Source organism: Abramis brama (genome assembly GCF_963993115.1).
Source record: "Abramis brama genome assembly, chromosome: 16".
Classification (NCBI taxonomy): Eukaryota; Metazoa; Chordata; class Actinopteri; order Cypriniformes; family Leuciscidae; genus Abramis; species Abramis brama.
Window position 1 is genome coordinate 19799707 of NC_139978.1, and position 20037 is coordinate 19819743.

At 36.9% G+C, this 20037-nt stretch overlaps 1 protein-coding gene across 1 annotated transcript in view; it reads right to left on the minus strand.

Annotated features, from left to right (window-relative positions):
* Positions 1-20037, minus strand: part of oxct1a (3-oxoacid CoA transferase 1a) — a 57391-nt gene that overhangs the window by 19744 nt on the left and 17610 nt on the right. The window contains exons 7-13 of the mRNA XM_084087452.1: positions 18626-18690; positions 9119-9222; positions 8905-9019; positions 4267-4361; positions 3756-3804; positions 3545-3617; positions 598-673 (exon numbers count right to left, since the gene is read on the minus strand). Of these exons, the coding sequence (XP_083943578.1) occupies positions 598-673; positions 3545-3617; positions 3756-3804; positions 4267-4361; positions 8905-9019; positions 9119-9222; positions 18626-18690 (577 nt within the window). The remainder of the gene's footprint in view (positions 1-597; positions 674-3544; positions 3618-3755; positions 3805-4266; positions 4362-8904; positions 9020-9118; positions 9223-18625; positions 18691-20037) is intronic.

The following is a 20037-nucleotide window of genomic DNA, read 5'->3' on the forward strand; positions in this document are numbered from 1 at the left end:
TACGCAATTGTTATCCCAAATGTTACAGTATAACTTAAACTCTTCATGGGTTTGTACAAGTGCTACTCTACCTCAGTGACAACTTTTTTCTGCTTGAAAGGAGAAGATAAAAGCTGTAAAATGAGATAAATCTGTATTTATGCTTCTCAAAGAACATCATCTTTTGCATAAATCACTTCTGATTTCATGCTGTGAGTTCTGTCATTAGCTGCTCATTGATTTCCATAAAACAAAAGGAAAGCTCTCGAGATAATTTCAGCAGGAGGCTGGAAAATAGATGCAGATGGAAAAAAGGGAAAGAACTGGAGCTGTTCTATGATAGTCTTGAAGTTTGGTTTGATTCAGCAATGAATGTATGCGTGATGAAACTATGAATGAACCTTTACCTTTTACACAAGTCTCTATCATAAAATACTTGAGAAGGACACAAGAAAATGTATTTACAAACATATTGTACTTAAAAAACAACATGCAGTAGTCAAAATGTTTTGTGTGTGTGACACAAATGGCTGGACTGAAGCAAGTAACATTTCAGCTTCACTCTGCCTGGTCAGTTTGACATATTGTACCAATAAGTGAATGAAATTGTGAACTTGCCGGAATCATCCAGTTGGCCAAATCTCCATATTTGGATACCTGCATGGCTCCTAACATGGTCAAGTTGATATGACCCCTAGAGGAAACAAAAAAAGTTCTTAAAGTTCACTCAAGTTCATTAAGTTTTATTGTCAATAGAGTAGCAATGAGAAGCACTGCACAGAATGTCAAACGAAGCAGCTTTCTATTGGTCAACGCAGCAAAATCGAGTGACCAACTGAACCTTTCACGAAATCTGAGTGCGGAAATCTCTCAGCAAATTTCCACATTGCGCGCATTCCTATTGAAATAACTGGATTTCTCGCAAGAAAACTCACAAACAACAGTAAACGTGACTGCACGTTTACTCAGGAGTATCGTGGCTAATAAACGGAGCAATTCCAATAGGGTCCTCACACCATCGGTGCTCAGGCCCTAAATATTTAGACAGATGCAGAGTTAGGCACTTAAACTAATCTGTTTGGTCTCACTAATTAATATAATAGAATTAAAAAATTATATTTTTTTGAATGTGGAACAACAGAATTCGGTTTCAAAGCTGTAAAGTCTGTAATAAAACACTGAGAACCGGGACATCCTCATAAGAACAATAACAGCCACTATTTTTGTTATGAGATCATGTCGTTCGGTCATGGATTTAACAAATGCAAGATTATTACTTAGGTCATTGCTGACAAACAATTGAAATAAGTAGTTCACCAGCTTATGTTAGGGTGAACTTCAGTACTTCCTTTATAACTAGTAATTCATGCTCAATACACCCTTGATTTAGGCAAAATTGGCAATTTCAAAAGGCCATCCAAAAAAAAAAAAAAACCTCAACACTTTCTAAAAGACTAGACTAAATCATTTGAGTAGTAGACCTGTGTGTCGAAAAGTCAAGCCTATTGGCTTGAAATAGTGCACCACTAAACCACTGGATTGTGATGGCCTTATTCATGCATCTACAGACAGACTGTAAGTGGGTGGAAGTGCTCTATTCTTAATGTATGTGCTGTCATGACTCCCCTTGTGCCGGGTACAGCAAAGACCCCATGACCATTCACTGTGCTCCCTATTGCACCAGACAATTAAGGCCTAAATATACGACCGCTGCTGGATTCACAGACGGCGAACACAGAAATAATTCTGAGGCTTGTGGGAGGGGGTGGCGTTAGCTGCCTGTGGAAAAATCGATAAGGCTCATAAAACATCAACGGGGAGTTTTCTAAACGACATGGGACTAATGCTTAACATACAGTTATGCAAATAACAGCATTATTAAAGATAAATTTAAATTTTTGACACTAAAACAGACAGCTGGAATAAAGAAACAAACAAATAAACATGCATATATACATTATATATATATATATATATATATATATATAATGTATATGTATATACATATTTATATACATACATATTTTTTATTTAAAGGGGTGGTATAATGCCCTTTTCAGTAGCTGTAAATAAGTATTTGATGTCCCCAGAGTGTGTATGTGAAGTTTTAGCTCAAAATACCCCACAGATATTTTTATATAGCAAGTTAAAATTGTCATTTTTTGAGGGTGAGCAAAAACGCACTGTTTTGTGTCTGTTCCTTTAAATGCGAATGAGCAGCTGCTCATGGCACAGAGGGCGGAGCTTCAAGAGCTTGCACTCAGACAGACATGCACTGAAAATTTCAAAAACATTTAGCCTTTTATGTTCAAACCGGATTCAGACAATGATGGAGAGACTCAAAAAGAAGTGACAACATGTAGAATGCAACAGGACATTTCTGAATGGTTAGTTGATGAATTTATGTAGCTTATGTATGGGTCAAAGTACTTATGTCGTGTAGTCCCTAATCTTCTAGTCATTGATTAGCATATTCTGTCTTAATAATCTATAAATCGTGTTCAGGGGGCGGGGTTTATGTAAATTATAGGGTTGGTGATGTCACTAACCCTGGAGGAATGTTGTGTAGTCCCTACCAGCCGTTTGTTGTAGTCCTTAAAAAGCAATTTCTTTAAAAGCAAATATCTCCCTTTGCTTTGAACTTTGAGCATTGTAACTTTGCAGATGTTGTTTATGCTTTAACAGCAACATTACACACTAACTAAAGTTAAAAAGTGAAATCATAATCAACCACCCCTTTAACTCATCCTGAAATAAAAAAAAAAAATTAAGTTGTTATGCTGCCAATATCATTGTTTTCAAATTATTCATTTTAATAATAAATAAATAAACTTTTATATTATTTTTAATTAAATTAGACAAAAAGAGAAATATTTTCTCAGTGGTCTCAGACTCTTTGTGTTAATACAGTACACTGGGAAAATCAACACATGAACACTTGGTGTCGTCAGGAAATTGATATTCACATACACAGGATGCAGAATTACACACTCCCACACTTAAGACCAGCAAGAGTCAATTGCTTTATTGACAGCACCGCAGGTTTCTCCGTGAAGGCCAGAACGGCACCGAGAGAGACAAAGCACCTTATTTCCGGCCGTCTCACCCTACTGAGCAGTACAAGAAGCATCCAATTAAAGTAGCCACCTGTTTTGACAGAGCTGGAAATGTCAGCCAACGTGCCCAAAGGCGCAGTCAGCGTCACGGCCGACTCATTGCATATTCTGCCTCCGCTCCATTCCACACATTCATGATTAGCACTCAGAAAACAACCCTTCACCAGCTGCAAATCAAGCCCTTACGCCCCAAAACAGTAACGCCACTTCATTCAACACAGAAAGTCACATTTCTTATCGGAATGTCTAAGTGAGCTCTTCCAACCACAGCTGGTTTCTTTAAAAGTTTTATCATCTGGGTCAAAGTACTCAGCCTGTCTGAGGACCAACCCACTGAAAATAAAGTCAACTTGTGAAAAATGTTTTGTGGAAATGGTTACAAAACACTGTTGAAAAAAAAAAAAAAGCCCTTATATATGATTGAAGACTAAAATGTGATTTGTCCTTACCCTCTGATCATGGCAAAGGATTCGTCGCTAGAGAAATAGGCTGCTCCAGGAAGAACTGTGACAGTTTCTTTACCTGAAAGGGTATGGGTGAAATGGAAAGAGCTTTCATTAAGTGTTTTGAATGGACAAATTAGGTTATTAAAAAGGCATTTTATGCAATGCTAATGCTGTATAACTGTCTATAAAAATGAAAGTGAGGGATAATTATTACCAGCATTGATAAGATCCGCATCAACCTCTTCCACTGTTGGGTAGGGGCCCTGAATTATATAAAAAAATATAATAAGTAAAATAAAATAAAATAAGTACTCATTACTTTTATGATGCGTGCAAAAATCACTTGGCTCATATTAAAAAAAAAAATACAACAACAGCATTTATAGTTAAATGGAGACAAGAATTTAACTCTTGCTTCATGTAGACAAAAGACATTTACACAGATCTAATGGTTTTATGTCTACACTCATTATTTTCTATTTTATATATGATAGCATAACAGTATATCGGATAATGGTAATATTTGCCATTAATATTTTTCTCATATAAACTACAGATGCAATTAAAGTGTACACTTAAAAACAACTAGATTCAAACAACTCTCTCATTAAGTGAGTGTTTTTCTCTCATTAACATAATAATTAAAATCATAACAGATGGTTTTTCAATAATGTTTCTAACTGCATTTAGCAAATTCAATACAAATCTGTCAAAGAAGAGCTTACCAGCCCCAGAATGCCATTTTCACTCTGCAGGTGGACGGTAATATCTGGTTTAATGAAATTACTTGCCAGCATGGGGATCCCAATGCCCAGGTTAGCTAAAAAGGTTATCAAACTGCATTAAAAGATTATCATGAGAGACACACAGGAAATGTCATTTTAGTAAACAATAAAACCATTGTTGCTTCCAATAATCTGTTAAAATTAAAGGAAAAGCTCCCCCAATTGCAGTATGTTTTTCACACAAAGCTACCATATGGCTCCAAAAGACTTGAAATATAGCACGCAAGATGTGTGAATTGGTTTTATGGTACTTTGAAAGCTTCAGTCCTCATTCATTGTAATTGCATGGCAAATAGAGGCCAGTAAAATTCTTAAAATTCCCTTTTTTTTGTTAAAAAAAAAGTAATATAGTGCATATTTTGCATAAAAAGAAAAAGTAAAAAAAGTAGTTTTATATTTCTCCAGCAATGTTTATTTCAATATGCTGTTGGAAATAGAGTGAAGCAGGAATGACGTAGCAGTTAAATAAGCTGTTACGTGTCTTGAAAAGGCAGTTGCTAGCAAGTGGCTAAATGGGACTACAGAGGCTGTCGAGGAGATTAAACGCCAAAAGATAAGCTCAGTCCGCTTTTACAGCATCATTATGCTTATAATTGTGCTCTTACAAACTATTCTAACTCAAACGTTCTGGGAAAATGTTTTTAGATAAAAACTAAAAAGAGCTGTCGGAAGCTTAGTGATGGTGACGTTGAAGTGGTGCCGACGTTTATAGCTTACCTTTAGCTTTTTACTTCTGGCGACTGCATTTAGGCTTCTACAGTGCATCCGCAAAGTATTCACAGCGCTTCACTTTTTCCAGATTTTATGTTACAGCCTTATTCTAAAACGGATTAAATTCATTATTTTCCTAAAAATTCTACAAATAATACTCCATAATGACAACGTGAAAGAAGTTTCTTTGAAAACTTTGAAAATGTATTAAAAATAATAAATAAAAAAAACACATAAGAATACATAAGTATTCAAAGCCTTTGCCATGACACACAAAATTGAGCTCAGGTGCATCCTGTTTCCACTGATCATCACTGATTGAGATGTTTCTACAACTTGATTGGAGTCCACTTGTGGAAAATCCTGTTGATTGGACATGATTTGGAAAGGCACACACCTGTCTATATAAGGTCCCACAGTTAACAGTGCATGACAGAGCACAAACCATGCCATGAAGTCCAAGAAATTGTCTGTAGACCTGCGAGACAGGATTGTATCGAGGCACAGATCTAGTGAAGGGTACAGAAAAATGTCTGCAGCATTGAAGGTCCCGATTAGAGGGTGACACGGGAGTGGATTTTCAAACCTCTCCCGTCCCACTCCCACAAAAAAAAATCCTGTCCCGTCCCAATCCCACGAAAAAACATCCAATCCCGTCCCAATCCCAAAAGAATGACTCCTATTCCCTCCCACTCCCGTGTTGTGTTTTTTTGACCGGAATCTGTCAGTTACAGTAAAAAAAATACAGTACAGATAACAGCATAGCACAGTTTATGTTACTTTATTGAACTGAAAGCCAGTTTAAACAATGCACATTAAACACATTACATTTCATGTAAATCATCCATGCAAACACACACAGGCACAAAAAAAAAAAAATGCGTCACAATAAGTGTATTGTGATTGTCACTAACATTTTAGTAACTAAACTGAATTTTATTAGGTTTAGTGACAACATGTTACAATGTTTACATGGTACAATTTCTGGTAAACTACGCTTTTTTATTATTTCAATTCAATTCAATGATTGTGATTTGATTTGATATTGACTCATTTGGATAAATATTAGGTAGGCTACACAAGATAGGCGTTATTTTTTCTCAAGAAAAAAACAACAACTCACCTAATGCTGTAAACATACAGAGAGCCCTATCAGCTGGTAGTAGGCTATTATTTAAGGTTAAAAATAACTCAAATTAAATATAATGCGTTTTTTTTTTTATTATAATAACAACTTTATTTAATGATATAAGTAAAAATATAATAAATATGTAATATAGAACACATATTTAGCAAAATACTCTCTATAGCTATTTTTTTTTCTTGCCAACTACGTGCTTATAGCCTATATTATGTTCATTAAATGGCTTTCCTGAGGTAAATGTGACATAATTGTTCTCCAGATATGTTACTGACCTTTTCACGCTGATGAAAAACACTGATTGATCGATATTATGTATGAGGAGTATACATTTCGGTAAGTTGTAGGCCTACTATCTTTCAGTGTTCATTCGTGTTTTTTTTTACTATTAGCTAGAGATGATCGGTTCACATGCGCTAGGGATCTGTCACGTAACATTTACAAGCGCCAAAACAGTATTTATTGTTTGAATTTCGTAATAAAATTGACAGAATCTGAGAGCTGAGATTTTTTTATATCATAACTAACCTGCTCTGTCTAGTCTGTCGGTCTCCGTGTCCTCTTTGCTTCGCGATTTTTCTGTGCGTGAGAAAATGGATGTGTGGCGTGAGAGCGTGTGAAAAGTGTCAATTGCGTGTGTCTCACGGTGAATGCGTGAGAGTTGGCAGCCCTGTCTTATATTATTGATGGTTGGCATTGTATACCAACTTGGTGCATATATTACAGCCACCAACTGGTACGGGTGTGTGGAGCACGTCATTCACTTTACCAGCCACACCAAAGCAAACAGGAGAGCATAAAGAGAAAGGGCAAATAGAATTTAGTTCAAAATTTAAATATAGAGTTTATTTATAGAAACTGTATATTTGTGTATAAAGTTGGGTATCATAGTTTTATTACGATTCCCGGTCCCGCCCACTCCCGTTGACATTTTTTCCTGTCCCGTCCCAATCCCGTGATTAATAGTGATTTTGTTTTTTGATTTTTGATTCCCGTGACCCGCGGGATTCCAGAAAAAATGTCAGCCTCTAGTCCCAATGAGCAGAGTGGCCTCCATCATCCATAAATGGAAGAAGTTTGGAACAACCAGGACTCTTCCTAAAGCTGGCCACCGGCCAAAACGAGCGATCGGGGGAGAAGGGCCTTAGTCAGGGAGGTGACCAAGAACCCGATGGTCACTCTGACAGAGCTCCAGTGTTTCTCTGTGGAGAGAGGAGAACCTTCCAGAAGAACAACCATCTCTGCAGCACTCCACCAATCAGGCCTGTATGGTAGTGTGGCCAGACGGAAGCCACTCCTCAGTAAAAGACACATGACAGCCCGTCTGGAGTTTGCCAAAAGGCACCTGAAGGACTCTCAGACCATGAGAAACAAAGATTGAACTCTTTGGCCTGAATGGAGAGCGTCATGTCTGGAGGAAACCAGGCACCGCTCATGACCTGGCCAATACCATCCCTACAGTGAAGCAATGTGGTGGCAGCATCATGCTGTGGGGATGTTTATCAGCGGCAAGAACTGGGAGACTAGTCAGGATCGAGGGAAAGATGAATGCAGCAATGTACAGAGATGTCCTAGATGAAAACCTGCTCCAGAGCGCTCTGGACCTCAGACTGGGGCGACAGTTCATCTTCCAACAGGACAACGACTCTGGATCGACAGGACGACAGGACAACAGGATCACAGCCAAGATAACAAAGGAGTGGCTACAGGACAACCGTAGCCCAGCCAGAGCCCAGACTTGAACCCGATTGATCATCTCTGGAGAGATCTGAAAATGGCTGTGCACCGACACTCCCCATCCAACCTGATGGAGCTTGAGAGGTTCTGCAAAGGAGAATGGGAGAAACTGCCCAAAAAATAGGTGTGCCAAGCTTGGTGCATCATACTCAAAAAGACTTGAGGCTGTAATTGGTGCCGAAGGTGCTCCAACAAGTATTGAGCAAAGGCTGTGAATACTTATGTATTTATTTTTAATACATTTGCAAAGATTTCAAACAAACTTCTTTCATGTTGTCATTATGGGGTATTGTTTGTAGAATTTTGAGGAAAATAATAATTTAATCCATTTTGGAATAAGGCTGTAACATAACAAAATGTGGAAAAAGTGAAGCGCTGTGAATCGTTTCCGGGTGTACTGTAAATTCATAAAAGTCGTGTTCATCTGTGATAATTATCTTGATGGACAAATTAGTATCATAAACTTTTGTAGATCACAGAGCTTGTTTTTTGTGATAATCCAAAAACCTATGGAAAAATCCTATTGGGTTTTTGTCGAGAGAACCAGCTGACTGCAAGTTGGCCTACAAAGTGACGTCATACCTGCACCACTCAATTCTTCATTGAATTGTAGTTTTCTTTCCCTCACTAAAACCGTTAAGTACACAGTCTTGTACTTCTGTCTTTTTGTCTGATTTTCAAAAACTTTTTTGCTTCAAATCAAAGTTTGTAGTGTTGTGATTCACCTCATAGCTGGTTGGCATGGTTCACAGCTTATAACTCTTTAATGAAAACTTCAACACAAAAAATCCCTATAGGAAAAATGAATGGAAAAAATACTTGTGGGAGCGGGCGCTAATGCACTCTATACGTTTTGATCAACGTGAGGGTGAGTAAATGATGACAGAATTTTCATCTTTGGGTGAACTATCTCTTTAAAGGATAAAACAATGGTCCAGTGAGATTAAAACGATAAATGTAGGTGACATGGTCGGAAACACTGTACATACCGTACATCCCGTCCTCAAACTCCAGCGCAGCTCTGCGAATAATCCTCTCTCTCACAATATCAGAGTCTTTTTTGGGTTTGGGATTTTCAGCCTGGCCTTTCTTAACCGTACGCCTCTGCAAAATGTCAGACAGAGGGACGGCAAAAAGATGACAGAGGATAGATGGATAAAGGAAAACTGATAGAAACGAGTCAGACAAGTCACGCCACCTCACCTCGATCCGTTTCTCGTAGAGATCTCCCTTGACGATCCTGTGGACGTAGACGCTGGGGATGTGGATGTCCTCTGCTGCAAACGTGCCCACATCTACAATCTCCTCTACCTGAAGACAGAACATAGACCAGCTGAAGGTGACAATGAGATTAAGATCTCATGTTTCTTTGTAATACAGATTGGCAGAACTGTTGACTAGCCATCTAACAACTGTCTAGTTGTTTAGTGGGGTAATAAGTTTTTCGAGATTTTTAAGTACCTTTCAATCTTTTGTGCAATGGCTAAAGGGGGTGCTGCAACCTCTCAGAGACAGTTTTAGCATGTTGCTAGCATGAAGGGCAAAAAAAGATAATAAAAAAAAAGCTGTTCAAGTGGTTTTAACTTTCTATTTATCATTGTAAATCTCAGTTTCCACAAAATTATTAAGCAGGGCAACTGTTTTCAACATTGATAAAAATAAGAAATGTTTCTTGAGCAGCAAATCAGCATATTAGAATGATTTCTGAAGGATCATGCGACACCGAAGACTGGAGTAATGATGCTAAAAAAATCAGCTTTGCCATCACAGGAATAAATTATATTTTAAAATATATTAGAAAACTTAAATTATAATAATAATTCTAAATATTACTGTTTTACTGTATTCTGGATCAAATAAATGCAGCCTTGGTAAGCATAAGAGTAGTTTCAAAAACATTAAAAAAAATATCCAGACCCAAAACTTTTGAACGATAGCGCAGTTTCACACATCCAACAAGGAACACTCAAAATACACATACTGTTTCAAGAAAATTGATGAAATAAGTCTGGTAATGGACACTGGGCCAGATGACAGTTCAGTGTCAGACATTTCTTCACTGCTCTGTATCATCATCTATCATCATCTATCATCAGCTCTCTGTCTGCCATCCATTACAGCTGACAAACATACCATATACACTGTAGGTCAAACTGCCCTTGAAAATTTTGAAAATGCCTTCCATTGTGTCAGATGTAAGAAAAAGCTTTTATTCTGAATTCAGAGATATATAGATATTGCCCTTTTCAGTTGCTTTTCCACACAGCATTGATATGGGCAGCTTTAAGGACCCTTCAGGGAACAATAAACCTGTCACACATAAGCAGCCTGATTGAGGAGGGTTTGCCCTGCAAATGGGAAAGCGTAAACCTATCTCTCTTGGGAGACTAGAGGATATGAGCAAAGGGAATTGTGCTGACAGCTACTCGAGACTTAAACTTTCACAAACTTTCCAAAACCACTAATCTTGAAGTCAAGAAGTTTATAAAACTGGCTGAAGGGACACTTTTGCATATAAGTCAGGATTTATCCTCAAAAGGAGATGTCTAGCAGAATGTTTACTTTGCTCTTTTTATAATCATCACCAAAATCGTCATCAATTACCAGAAACTCCAAAAAGCATTTCATTTCAAAATTAATTTGTGCATATTATAATATTTGAATATTCAAATTTGGCAAGAAACACAAGAGCTAATAGCATACTTGTGATTAAAGGTGCATTGCGCAACATTTCATGTTAAAAATACCCGTTTTTCTAACCCATACATGCTTAAACAATTGCCTGATGGGCTGAATGAGCCCTTCTCTGATCACTGCGATTGCCTCTATAATCCTGTACAGTAAAATAAATAAGAGGGATTCGGGACGGAATTTGAGACTGGGCGTGACGTCATGCCCGTTCACGCTCACATGGCTATGTCTGGCAGGTTTGTGTATTCGCCGCCATTCTCCGTATCAGCGAAGACAACTCGAGCGACAAAACTTTAGTCAACTTTCGACAAAAGTAGAAGATGGATTCAAAGAGACCGGCTTGTAGTTCATTCCAAACCCCAACGCAAACTCCACGTAAGACAAAGAAAAGAAAACTTTTGTCTAGTGCCACAGGCGTCGGAATAAGACGAGAGTCAACATCGGGAAGGCTTTCAACAAATGGAGAGATCTCCGGTCTGCACACACTAGGAAGCGCCCGCGCCCTCAGATCACTTGGACGTGGCTGTGTACAAAAGGTAAAAACGATATAAATACTGTTCGTTGGAATCTCCGGTCTGCTCTAGGGCTCAAACGGGATCCTCAGTTGGCTTTTTTCTTGATAAAACGGTAAGATATAGCCCAGTCTCTAATGTCGGATACGGCAAATCTATGACAACAAATGATGTAATAATCTAGGAATATTACCTTGAGACATTTGAGTGTACTTTGTTGACCAACTGTGTATGGTATGATTATTATTTTGAGCTTTTACAAAGTAATAAAGTAATAACTTATAATGTTCATGAACGTGTTTCCATAATAATACAATCATAAGTGGATACAGTAAACACATAAAACAGTTCAACATGGAGATAACGTAGATGGAAACAAAAAACGAAGTTTTCTACTACCCCCGTTTTCCCCTCACACATAAGTGTGTAATTTACTCAAATGCCTTTCCTTTCACATATTTAAAATGACTTGCAGATTTATAACTTTATTACCTCTGAAGACATTATGACTGTAAACAAAAGATTTGTGCGGCTGATGCTCCTTTGGTTATGAACAGCTCGTGCTCGTGCGTGTGGTCCATGAGCGTGCACACCTCTGGTTGCAGTTTCGCTTGTCGCCAGAGGGGGCATAGTTCTGCAAAAACTCAGAGACTTGCGCATTGCACCTTTAATATTTAATTTCGGCAATTTTAATATTTGCATATTCAAATTTTGCATTTGGAACCAATTACAAGATACACTGGAACGTAGTGTCTTTAGTAAATCCTGACAGTAGATTTTAACACCAAAATAAGGTTTGAGCTGGCGTGTCTAGTATGGAGCTTCTAATACTCCAAACTTGTGATTAAATGGAAATTTTTGCTATTTTCATATTTGCATATTCAGATCTCTCAATTGAACCAATGGCATTTACCATTATTAATAACAAACCTGGTGTGGGAACACCTTTCACTGGACAAGATAACTTATAAACTTTGTTTGTTTCATAGAACAGAGAAAATCATTTTAATTTCGATTTTTGGATGAACTTTGTGATCAGTAATTGTCAAGTATGTCTCATTTTGCAAAAACACGTTTTCCTCCACATCGTCCCATGTTGAATTTCGCTGTTGTACCTGTTGTGGTGTTGTGTATGATAACACCACAAAGCCCCACACGCAGTTTCACAGGCAGCGCCGCTGAGAGCTAAGAGAGCGGCTTAGCGCTCCTTTAAGGAGCAAAAATAAGCTCTTAAAATACTGAATAAAAATCTGAGACTCAGAATAAGGGCTCAGGGGAGAAAACAATTTGCCGAGAACCAAATCGATGCGCCCAAAGCACGTTTAAGCCCTGCAGATGTGCACAAACAGAGAACAAAAGCCAGGCATCCCAAGTATCCGACAGACCAGCGTGACTGCAGCTGTCAGATCCAATACATAAAGGGAAATACATATTTCCTGAAATTGGTCTATTTTACAACTGTGTCCTCTACATGCGGCACCATTAGAGAGGGCAAAACGATGAACCTAGATTGAGCGGTGTTGTTGTCATGGTTACCGCTGGTGGCATTTGCCGTTTTATCACTAGCCCGGGCTGTGCAGGGCACAGAGTGATTGAAGGGCTCAGGCTTCCAGACGGCCTAAGGGTTTAATGCGGAGCACAAAATGAAATCTGTAGGAGTTAACAACACTTTCGGAGAGTTCGGTGCCTCATTAACCCTTCACATACACAGTTACCATATACAGTAGGATTCAAAACAGACCATATTGGTTAAAGGAACAGTACATCCAAAAAAATTACATCTGCTATTATTTGTTCAACCTCAAACCAGTCCAAATCTGTATGCTGTTATTACTTAAATTATGATTCGTTTAAAGAATAATTAAAATTTCGGGGTGAACTGATCCATTAAAGTGACAATAAGAGAGGTGAATAGTGCTTTCAATTGCTGCATATTATATTATTATGCTAACATTTGTTAAGTTAAAGGGTTAGTTCACCCAAAATGATTCCATAATTTACTCACTCTCAAGCCATCCTAGGTGTATATGACTTTCTTCTTTCAGCCAAACACAATCTGAGTTGTATTAAAAAAATATCCTGGCTCTTCCAGGTTTTTAATGGGAGTGAATAGTAACTGAGATTTTGAAGCCGAAAAATACGCATCCATCCAACATAAAAGTAATCCATACGGCTCCAGGGGTTAATAAAGGCCTTCTGAAGCAAAGTGATGTATTTTCTAAGAAAAATATCCAAATTTATAACTTTATAAACTATAATCACTTTCTTCCGGTAACAGCCGTACGCAGGTCGAGTTGCGGCCGAAGAGTAACGCCTGCCGTATTGATAAACGCGGAAACGCAGAGGATTGAGCAAAACGAGAATTTTTAAAGAGAAATGTCACAGGAGCTTGAGTTTGTTGCCCGCTAGAGGCGTCTACTCACACATAAGCTTACGCTACTCCAACATCCTACGTCACATACGCGGAACTCGAGACTCCCGTGAACGCACAGACCGACGTTACCGGAAGCTAGTGATTACACTTTATATAGTTATAATTATGGACATTTTTCTTACAAAAATGCTTCAGAAGGCTTTTATAAACCCCCTGGAGCCGTATGGATTACTTTTTTGATGGATGGATGCACTTTTTTGGGCTTCAAAATCTCAGTTACTACTCACTCCCATTTTAAAGCTTGGAAGAGCCAGGATATTTTTAAAAATAACTTTTTATAACTATAAAATAACTATAATTTTGTTATATCATATAAAGTCATTGAGGGTGAGTAAATAATTTTTGGGTGAACTAACCCTTTAATATTAATAATATGAATTACTTTATATTATATAGCGTTTGGTCTTCAATGGAAATGAAAATAAGCTTGATGTCACATAGAAAGAAGGAAAAAAGGGATACAAAATCCTTGAGGGATACAGAGGAACCTTTTTTTCCAAGGTTTGTTCTTTTTTTGGACTGTGAGCCTTGTCAAAGCCGGTTAAATCTGCAGAAGCTGATGGGCACATGCTGTTATGAAACAGTTAGTGTGTCTCGATCAGAAACATGAAGTGAGTGTATGCTACATATCGCTTTGAATCTGGCAGGTAGCTAAAAATGATTAAGTGTTTATTTTTACACGTCTCACTTCATATCAAGTGCCAAGCATAAGCAACTGACGGCACACGAATAAACGGTAATCTTCAAAAATAGATTTGTGTAAGCAAGCATGAGACAAATCCAAAAATCCAGTGAAGGCATGAACAGGACTAAGCTAACAATGTGACATTTTCTAATAAACACAAAACAAGGTATGTTTGAATGTGAGGTATGTGAGGATACATTTTGTGTAGTAGTTACAGTCTTGTAACTGTAATTTTCTAAATGTAAAAAAAAACACATTCCTTCTCCAGATGTTTCAGCTCAGTATGAGTATGTTAGAGGACACCCAGCCTATCAGCACCATGCACCTTGAGGGGCCGCCAACCCGAGGCTAAATACAATTACCACTTCACTCAAGTGGCCCTCAAGGGTAATTCGCACCTACTAAAGAGAAGGGGACCTCTAAAGATACAGGTACGTTTTTAAAAATGTATTTATCGACATGTAGCACATTTTCATAAAATTGCTGTAATCTATGCCAAGAGCTGTGATAAACCAGAATTCAGCCTTTAAATAAACTAACATAGCAATCTACAATATAAACCCAGTTGATTATCATACAGTATCTGTACATACATACATACATACATACATACATTTTTTTTCCCCATTAACCATCACCCTCATACAGTATATGTATGCATACATTTGAAGGCCATTGTGTAATTCGCACCCTGGTCCTGTCCAGTAAATGTGCAGAATAATAACAGAAAATCTTTACATAAAGAAATACTCAAATATTCTACTAGGAGATTATTTGTTTGAAATAGGACTGGAAAAAAATCAACACTACAATCTACTGGCTTCACATTAGCAATATCCCTGATCTCGCTCACAACGCCCCAGCTGTCGCACTTGCACTGGTAATTTATGTGCAACAAACCAAAAGGATAATCAGCGTTTAGAAATTGGACAGAGGGAGGAGGAGAGATAATACCTTTGAGGACGAATTTAATCAATAACCAATTAGCCCCATCCTGAAAAACTCATTTCATGCAACCTGTCATTTCAACAAAATTTGAAAAAGAACAGATCGGTACCTTTACAGCCAATGTGACTAGCAAATATGGCCTTGTTTGAACTAACTGCCCTCGCATCCCACAATGCTCTGGGCCTCATTGTACCTGCGATAACAGGATAACTGGAATATGCCACGGATCTGCTGCGCAGGCTTCTGTCGCCTGGCAACCAGCTGGCCGAATTGATTTCGCCTGCTTTATTATTTTTCTTAATCTGCATTTCCTTTGGTTAATGCGAATGATCAGTTCTTTTTAATTCATTAGGAAAATGGCAGCTTTACAGACACACAGCTATCAGATATCCTGTTAATTAGGACGCGGTCTGTTTTATAACAAGAGGAAATAAGGTGGCTGTTTCCTCTAGTGGCATCAGTATTTCCAGCGCCTGGTTCTGACAGGCAACAGGAACGCTTCTCTCGAAACGCTGAGCCATTGGCAAGCCTCATCAGTCAGCCAATTGAGAGGAAATAATTCAACGTGGCTGCTGCATTTGGGCAGATTATAACTGGATGATCATAAAACACTGTCTCCCTTCCAAGCAGCTAAATATGGCCTCAGCTACTTTGGAGTGAAAATCAGATGTCAGAAAGTAAAGGAAATGCTGAAGCTATAAAATATAGTGCACTCCACAGACAAATAACATATGAAACACACACAAAAAAGGGCTGAACCAAACGACAGTCTCTTTGAAGTAAAACATGGGACAGAGTTTAAGCTGGCTCCAAGCACTCCGTGATAAGCTTATTAAGGACTGTAAGGATGATTTTCATATGCAGGTAACAGGATGGTTCTGTCTGGGAAAAGAGATGTACTTGCAAAAACCACTATGCTCTCAAAATGCATTTGCACAAGATTTCCACTATATTAAACTAGTATAGTCTTCAATTGACTACTTAATTGATTTTTAATCACATTAATTACATTAAATTTACATTAAACAACAAAATTTGCTGAGAAAAAAGCCCTAAAATTAATATAATTCAGCGACACTTTTGCAGACAAGTAAAGCATTAAAAGGACATAGAAGAACATCAATAATGTTAATGCTGCCTGTAATAGCAGCTTGCTCCTGTTTTTAATTAATGCTAATTAATATGATTCTAATTGCATGAAAATTATTTTTAATAAAAATGTACAAAATTAAATATGTGAATCATAATAGGATTATAATATATTAATATAACAGTAGTAGCTGATTTCATTAATCTCACTCGTACCAACTGTATTTTATTCATATTAATTAATAGAATTCCAATTGCAAATTAATATTGTTAATATATACAATTAAAATATTTATTTTTTTTATATAAAAGAATTACAATCATAACAGGGTTATAATATATTATAACTGTTGTTTTAATAATTATTGTAAATAAACATGTTAAATCAACAGCCCTAGTGCAAAATGCAATCAATGTAATGCAATCGACAGATATGAATGCGCATCCTGAAGTGCAATTCAAGAACTATTTGAATTGCAGTTTTAGAACTAATACAGTCATAGATAATATACATAAATAATTATGTACATCCATCTGCTATTTGTTCTGTTTACTGTATCAAAATAACAGTAGTGGGTCAAAATAAAAACTTAAAATAAATTTTTTTTTGAAAAAAGTATCTTATGCTGTATTTATTTGATCAAAAATACAGTAAAATCAGTAATATTGTGACATATTATTACAATTTAAAATAAGGTTTTTTATTTTATTTTAATTTATTTTAATATATTTCAAAATGTAATTTATTCCTGTGATAGCAAAGCTGACCTTTCAGAAATCAGAAATCATTATAATACGCTGATCTGCGGCTCAAGAAACATTTCTTTGAAAACAATTGTGCAGCCTAATATTTTTATTAGAAACAATGACAAAGAGTAGTGTGTTTAAAAGAGCAGCATTTATTTGAAATACAAATCTTTTGTAACATTATAAATGTCTTTACTGTTATTTTGGATCAATTTAATGAGTCCTTGCCGAATAAAAGCTTATTTTCTCCTTTTTTATTAATTAATAAAAAAGACCCCAAACTTTCGAACAGTAGTGTATATAAATAGACTCCTCCAGTAAACCTTTTAAAACAGATGAGACAGACACGACACCTGTAACCCAAATGACTGTTTTCTTTTCTCATCCCCAGACAACAGGGATGGCAGTGAGTCAATCTTTATTTGGAGTGAGTTGGCACCACAAACAACATCTTAACCAGTCAAACAAAGGCAGAAAGCAAGATACACACTGTTGCTCAGCACTCAGCCAACTGATTCATTCTCCTAGCAGGATGGCTTTCATCACCAGGTGCACAAACATTGAAAAAGGTCTTTAACCATTACGGAGTGTTCAGAGAACTGATAAGCTTATCTTTAGTGGGACTGCAATAACCGTATTGTCAGAGGATACTGGCTGCTAATAACTGCTCATATTGCTGTGCAGCCACAATAAAGATTGAAAACCGGACAAATAAAAGCTCTAATGCGCTGATAGCATCCGACACAATTGTAGCAGAAGACAATTAAAGAATCTGAGTGGGCTAAAAGTCTTCCTTCCTGATGATAGTACTATTGGTAGACAGATAGTGAAGTGTGAAGACGTTACAGAAATATCTGCTCAAACGGTTCAAATTCAGTAGTTATTGTTTCACATTGTAAACCATTTCAAACCAAGGTTGCAAGAGAAAGAACAGTGCTGATGGAAGATCAGATTCATTAATGGAGTTTGTTCATGGCGACTGAAAATGCCTTTTGATAAGTCTTTTGTTCGTAGCTGCGCGTTTTGAACAAAGGCTTAGATAAAAGCATATTTGATATGCAGGCAAGTGTTTGAAAAGCGCTCTTGATAGAACGGAAATGAAAAAGGAGTGAATGGGGGGGAAAAAACTTCAAAGATCTAGATGAAACCAACTATTTATTTTGTGATTATGTGAAAAACAATAATGAAATGAAATGCAGGAGGGGGGAATTTAATTTATAGGATGGACAACATGATACATGCACAAGCTTGTAACCTGTAATAAAGCATCCAAACAGGATCTGACAGAAGCACATGGGCAGAGGTCGTGTGTGTCACACGTGGCTGCAGTAACGCAGCGCACGAAAGCAGTCTTTAATATAATAATCCAAAAAAGTATACCGGAGAGGCTCTGGGGAAACCACAACCACATAAGGTAGATGACACAGAACTAAATAAACTGAGGGCTTAAATAAACACAGAGACTGTTAATGTAACACACAACACCTGGGTAACTCAATTAATGACTATGGTAACAGACAAGGTAAGGAGAAACTGGCAAACAGAAAACAATGAGGTCTGAACCAAACTAAACAACTGCATAACCCTGACAATATGGAAATTACCTACCTCCACAATTGTGATCTTGGCTGCCTTGCACATGGGCTGGTTGAAGTTTCGCGCTGTTTTCCTGTTAAAAAAAGTTTCAAATTTTTAAAACCAACTTCAGACATGTAGAGCTGAGGTGGAACTGTATGTATCAATGTGTGGAATATTCTTTCCTCTAATTTCGAGCCACTGATAATTAAATATGGTGAAATGAGCCAGAATGACAAGCTATTAAAAATTAATCCAGAACCATTAACAAAAACAATGGTACCACTTTATTTCAATAGTCCACTTCAGAGATTCTACTAAATACAAGTAACTGTGTAACTACATGTCAACTACCAGTCATTAGAAACTTTCTGCTTAACATCTGCTCTTTATTTTCATGAGTAACTTTGCAAGTACATGTCAACTTATTCTAAACGTATTAGCCCTAATAGTCTACTTATACTCTAATGAGAGTTAGTTGATATGTAGTTATTGAGAGTTAGTTGACATGTAGTCGTTACTTAAAGTTACTTATAGTTAATAGAATGTCTATGGTGGACTTTTGAAATTAAGTGTAACCAAAACAACTTAGTCATCATCCATACTGGTGCCATCTTCCTAAGAAAAATCAACCAAAGCAGAACAAGTGTACAATTTTATGGTAAAGGAAACAGTGCACCCTTGTGGTAAAACAAAATACTACACTTACATGTATGTAACTTTGCAAATGTAAATGAGCAATAATAATGTCCTCTCTGTTCAAATCTTTATTGTTTTCAAATCAAATATAACACCATTTTTACCATACACAGCTATTTTATAACCCTTTTTATATGGTAGCATACCTTATTTTAAACTTTCTATTCATCAAAGAATCATGAAAAAAGGCATGACGGTTTCCACAAAAACATCAAGCAGCTTTAACTGTGTATAATACAGTGCCACTAAACGGACATGGTGAAGGAAAAATGATATGAGATGAAGGAAAATTTTATTTGTCAATACTTTTGTGTTCATTCGGAAAAAAAAAATCGTTCCCCCGAGAAACTTTGTGACTGCAAAGTTTTTTGGGGGAATGCCAACGTTTTTGCGAGGGAACGCAAAAGCATTGACTTGTTATTTTCCCTCCCATCACAGATTTTTTCCACCACCATGTCCCTTTAGGGGCTCCGTAGTTTTTAGCATTGATAATAATAATAATAAATGTTTCTTGAGCACCAAATCAGCATATCAGAATGATTTCTGAAGGATCATGTGACACTGAAGACTACAGTAATGATGCTGAAAATTAATACGTTTAAGAATAAATTACATTTTAAAATATATTAAAATAGAAAATAGATATTTCAAAGAGTAACAATACTGATATTACAGTAATACTATTATTGGTAATATTAGCAATAATATGTCAGTAAATATATTTAATGTATTTAAACACTTT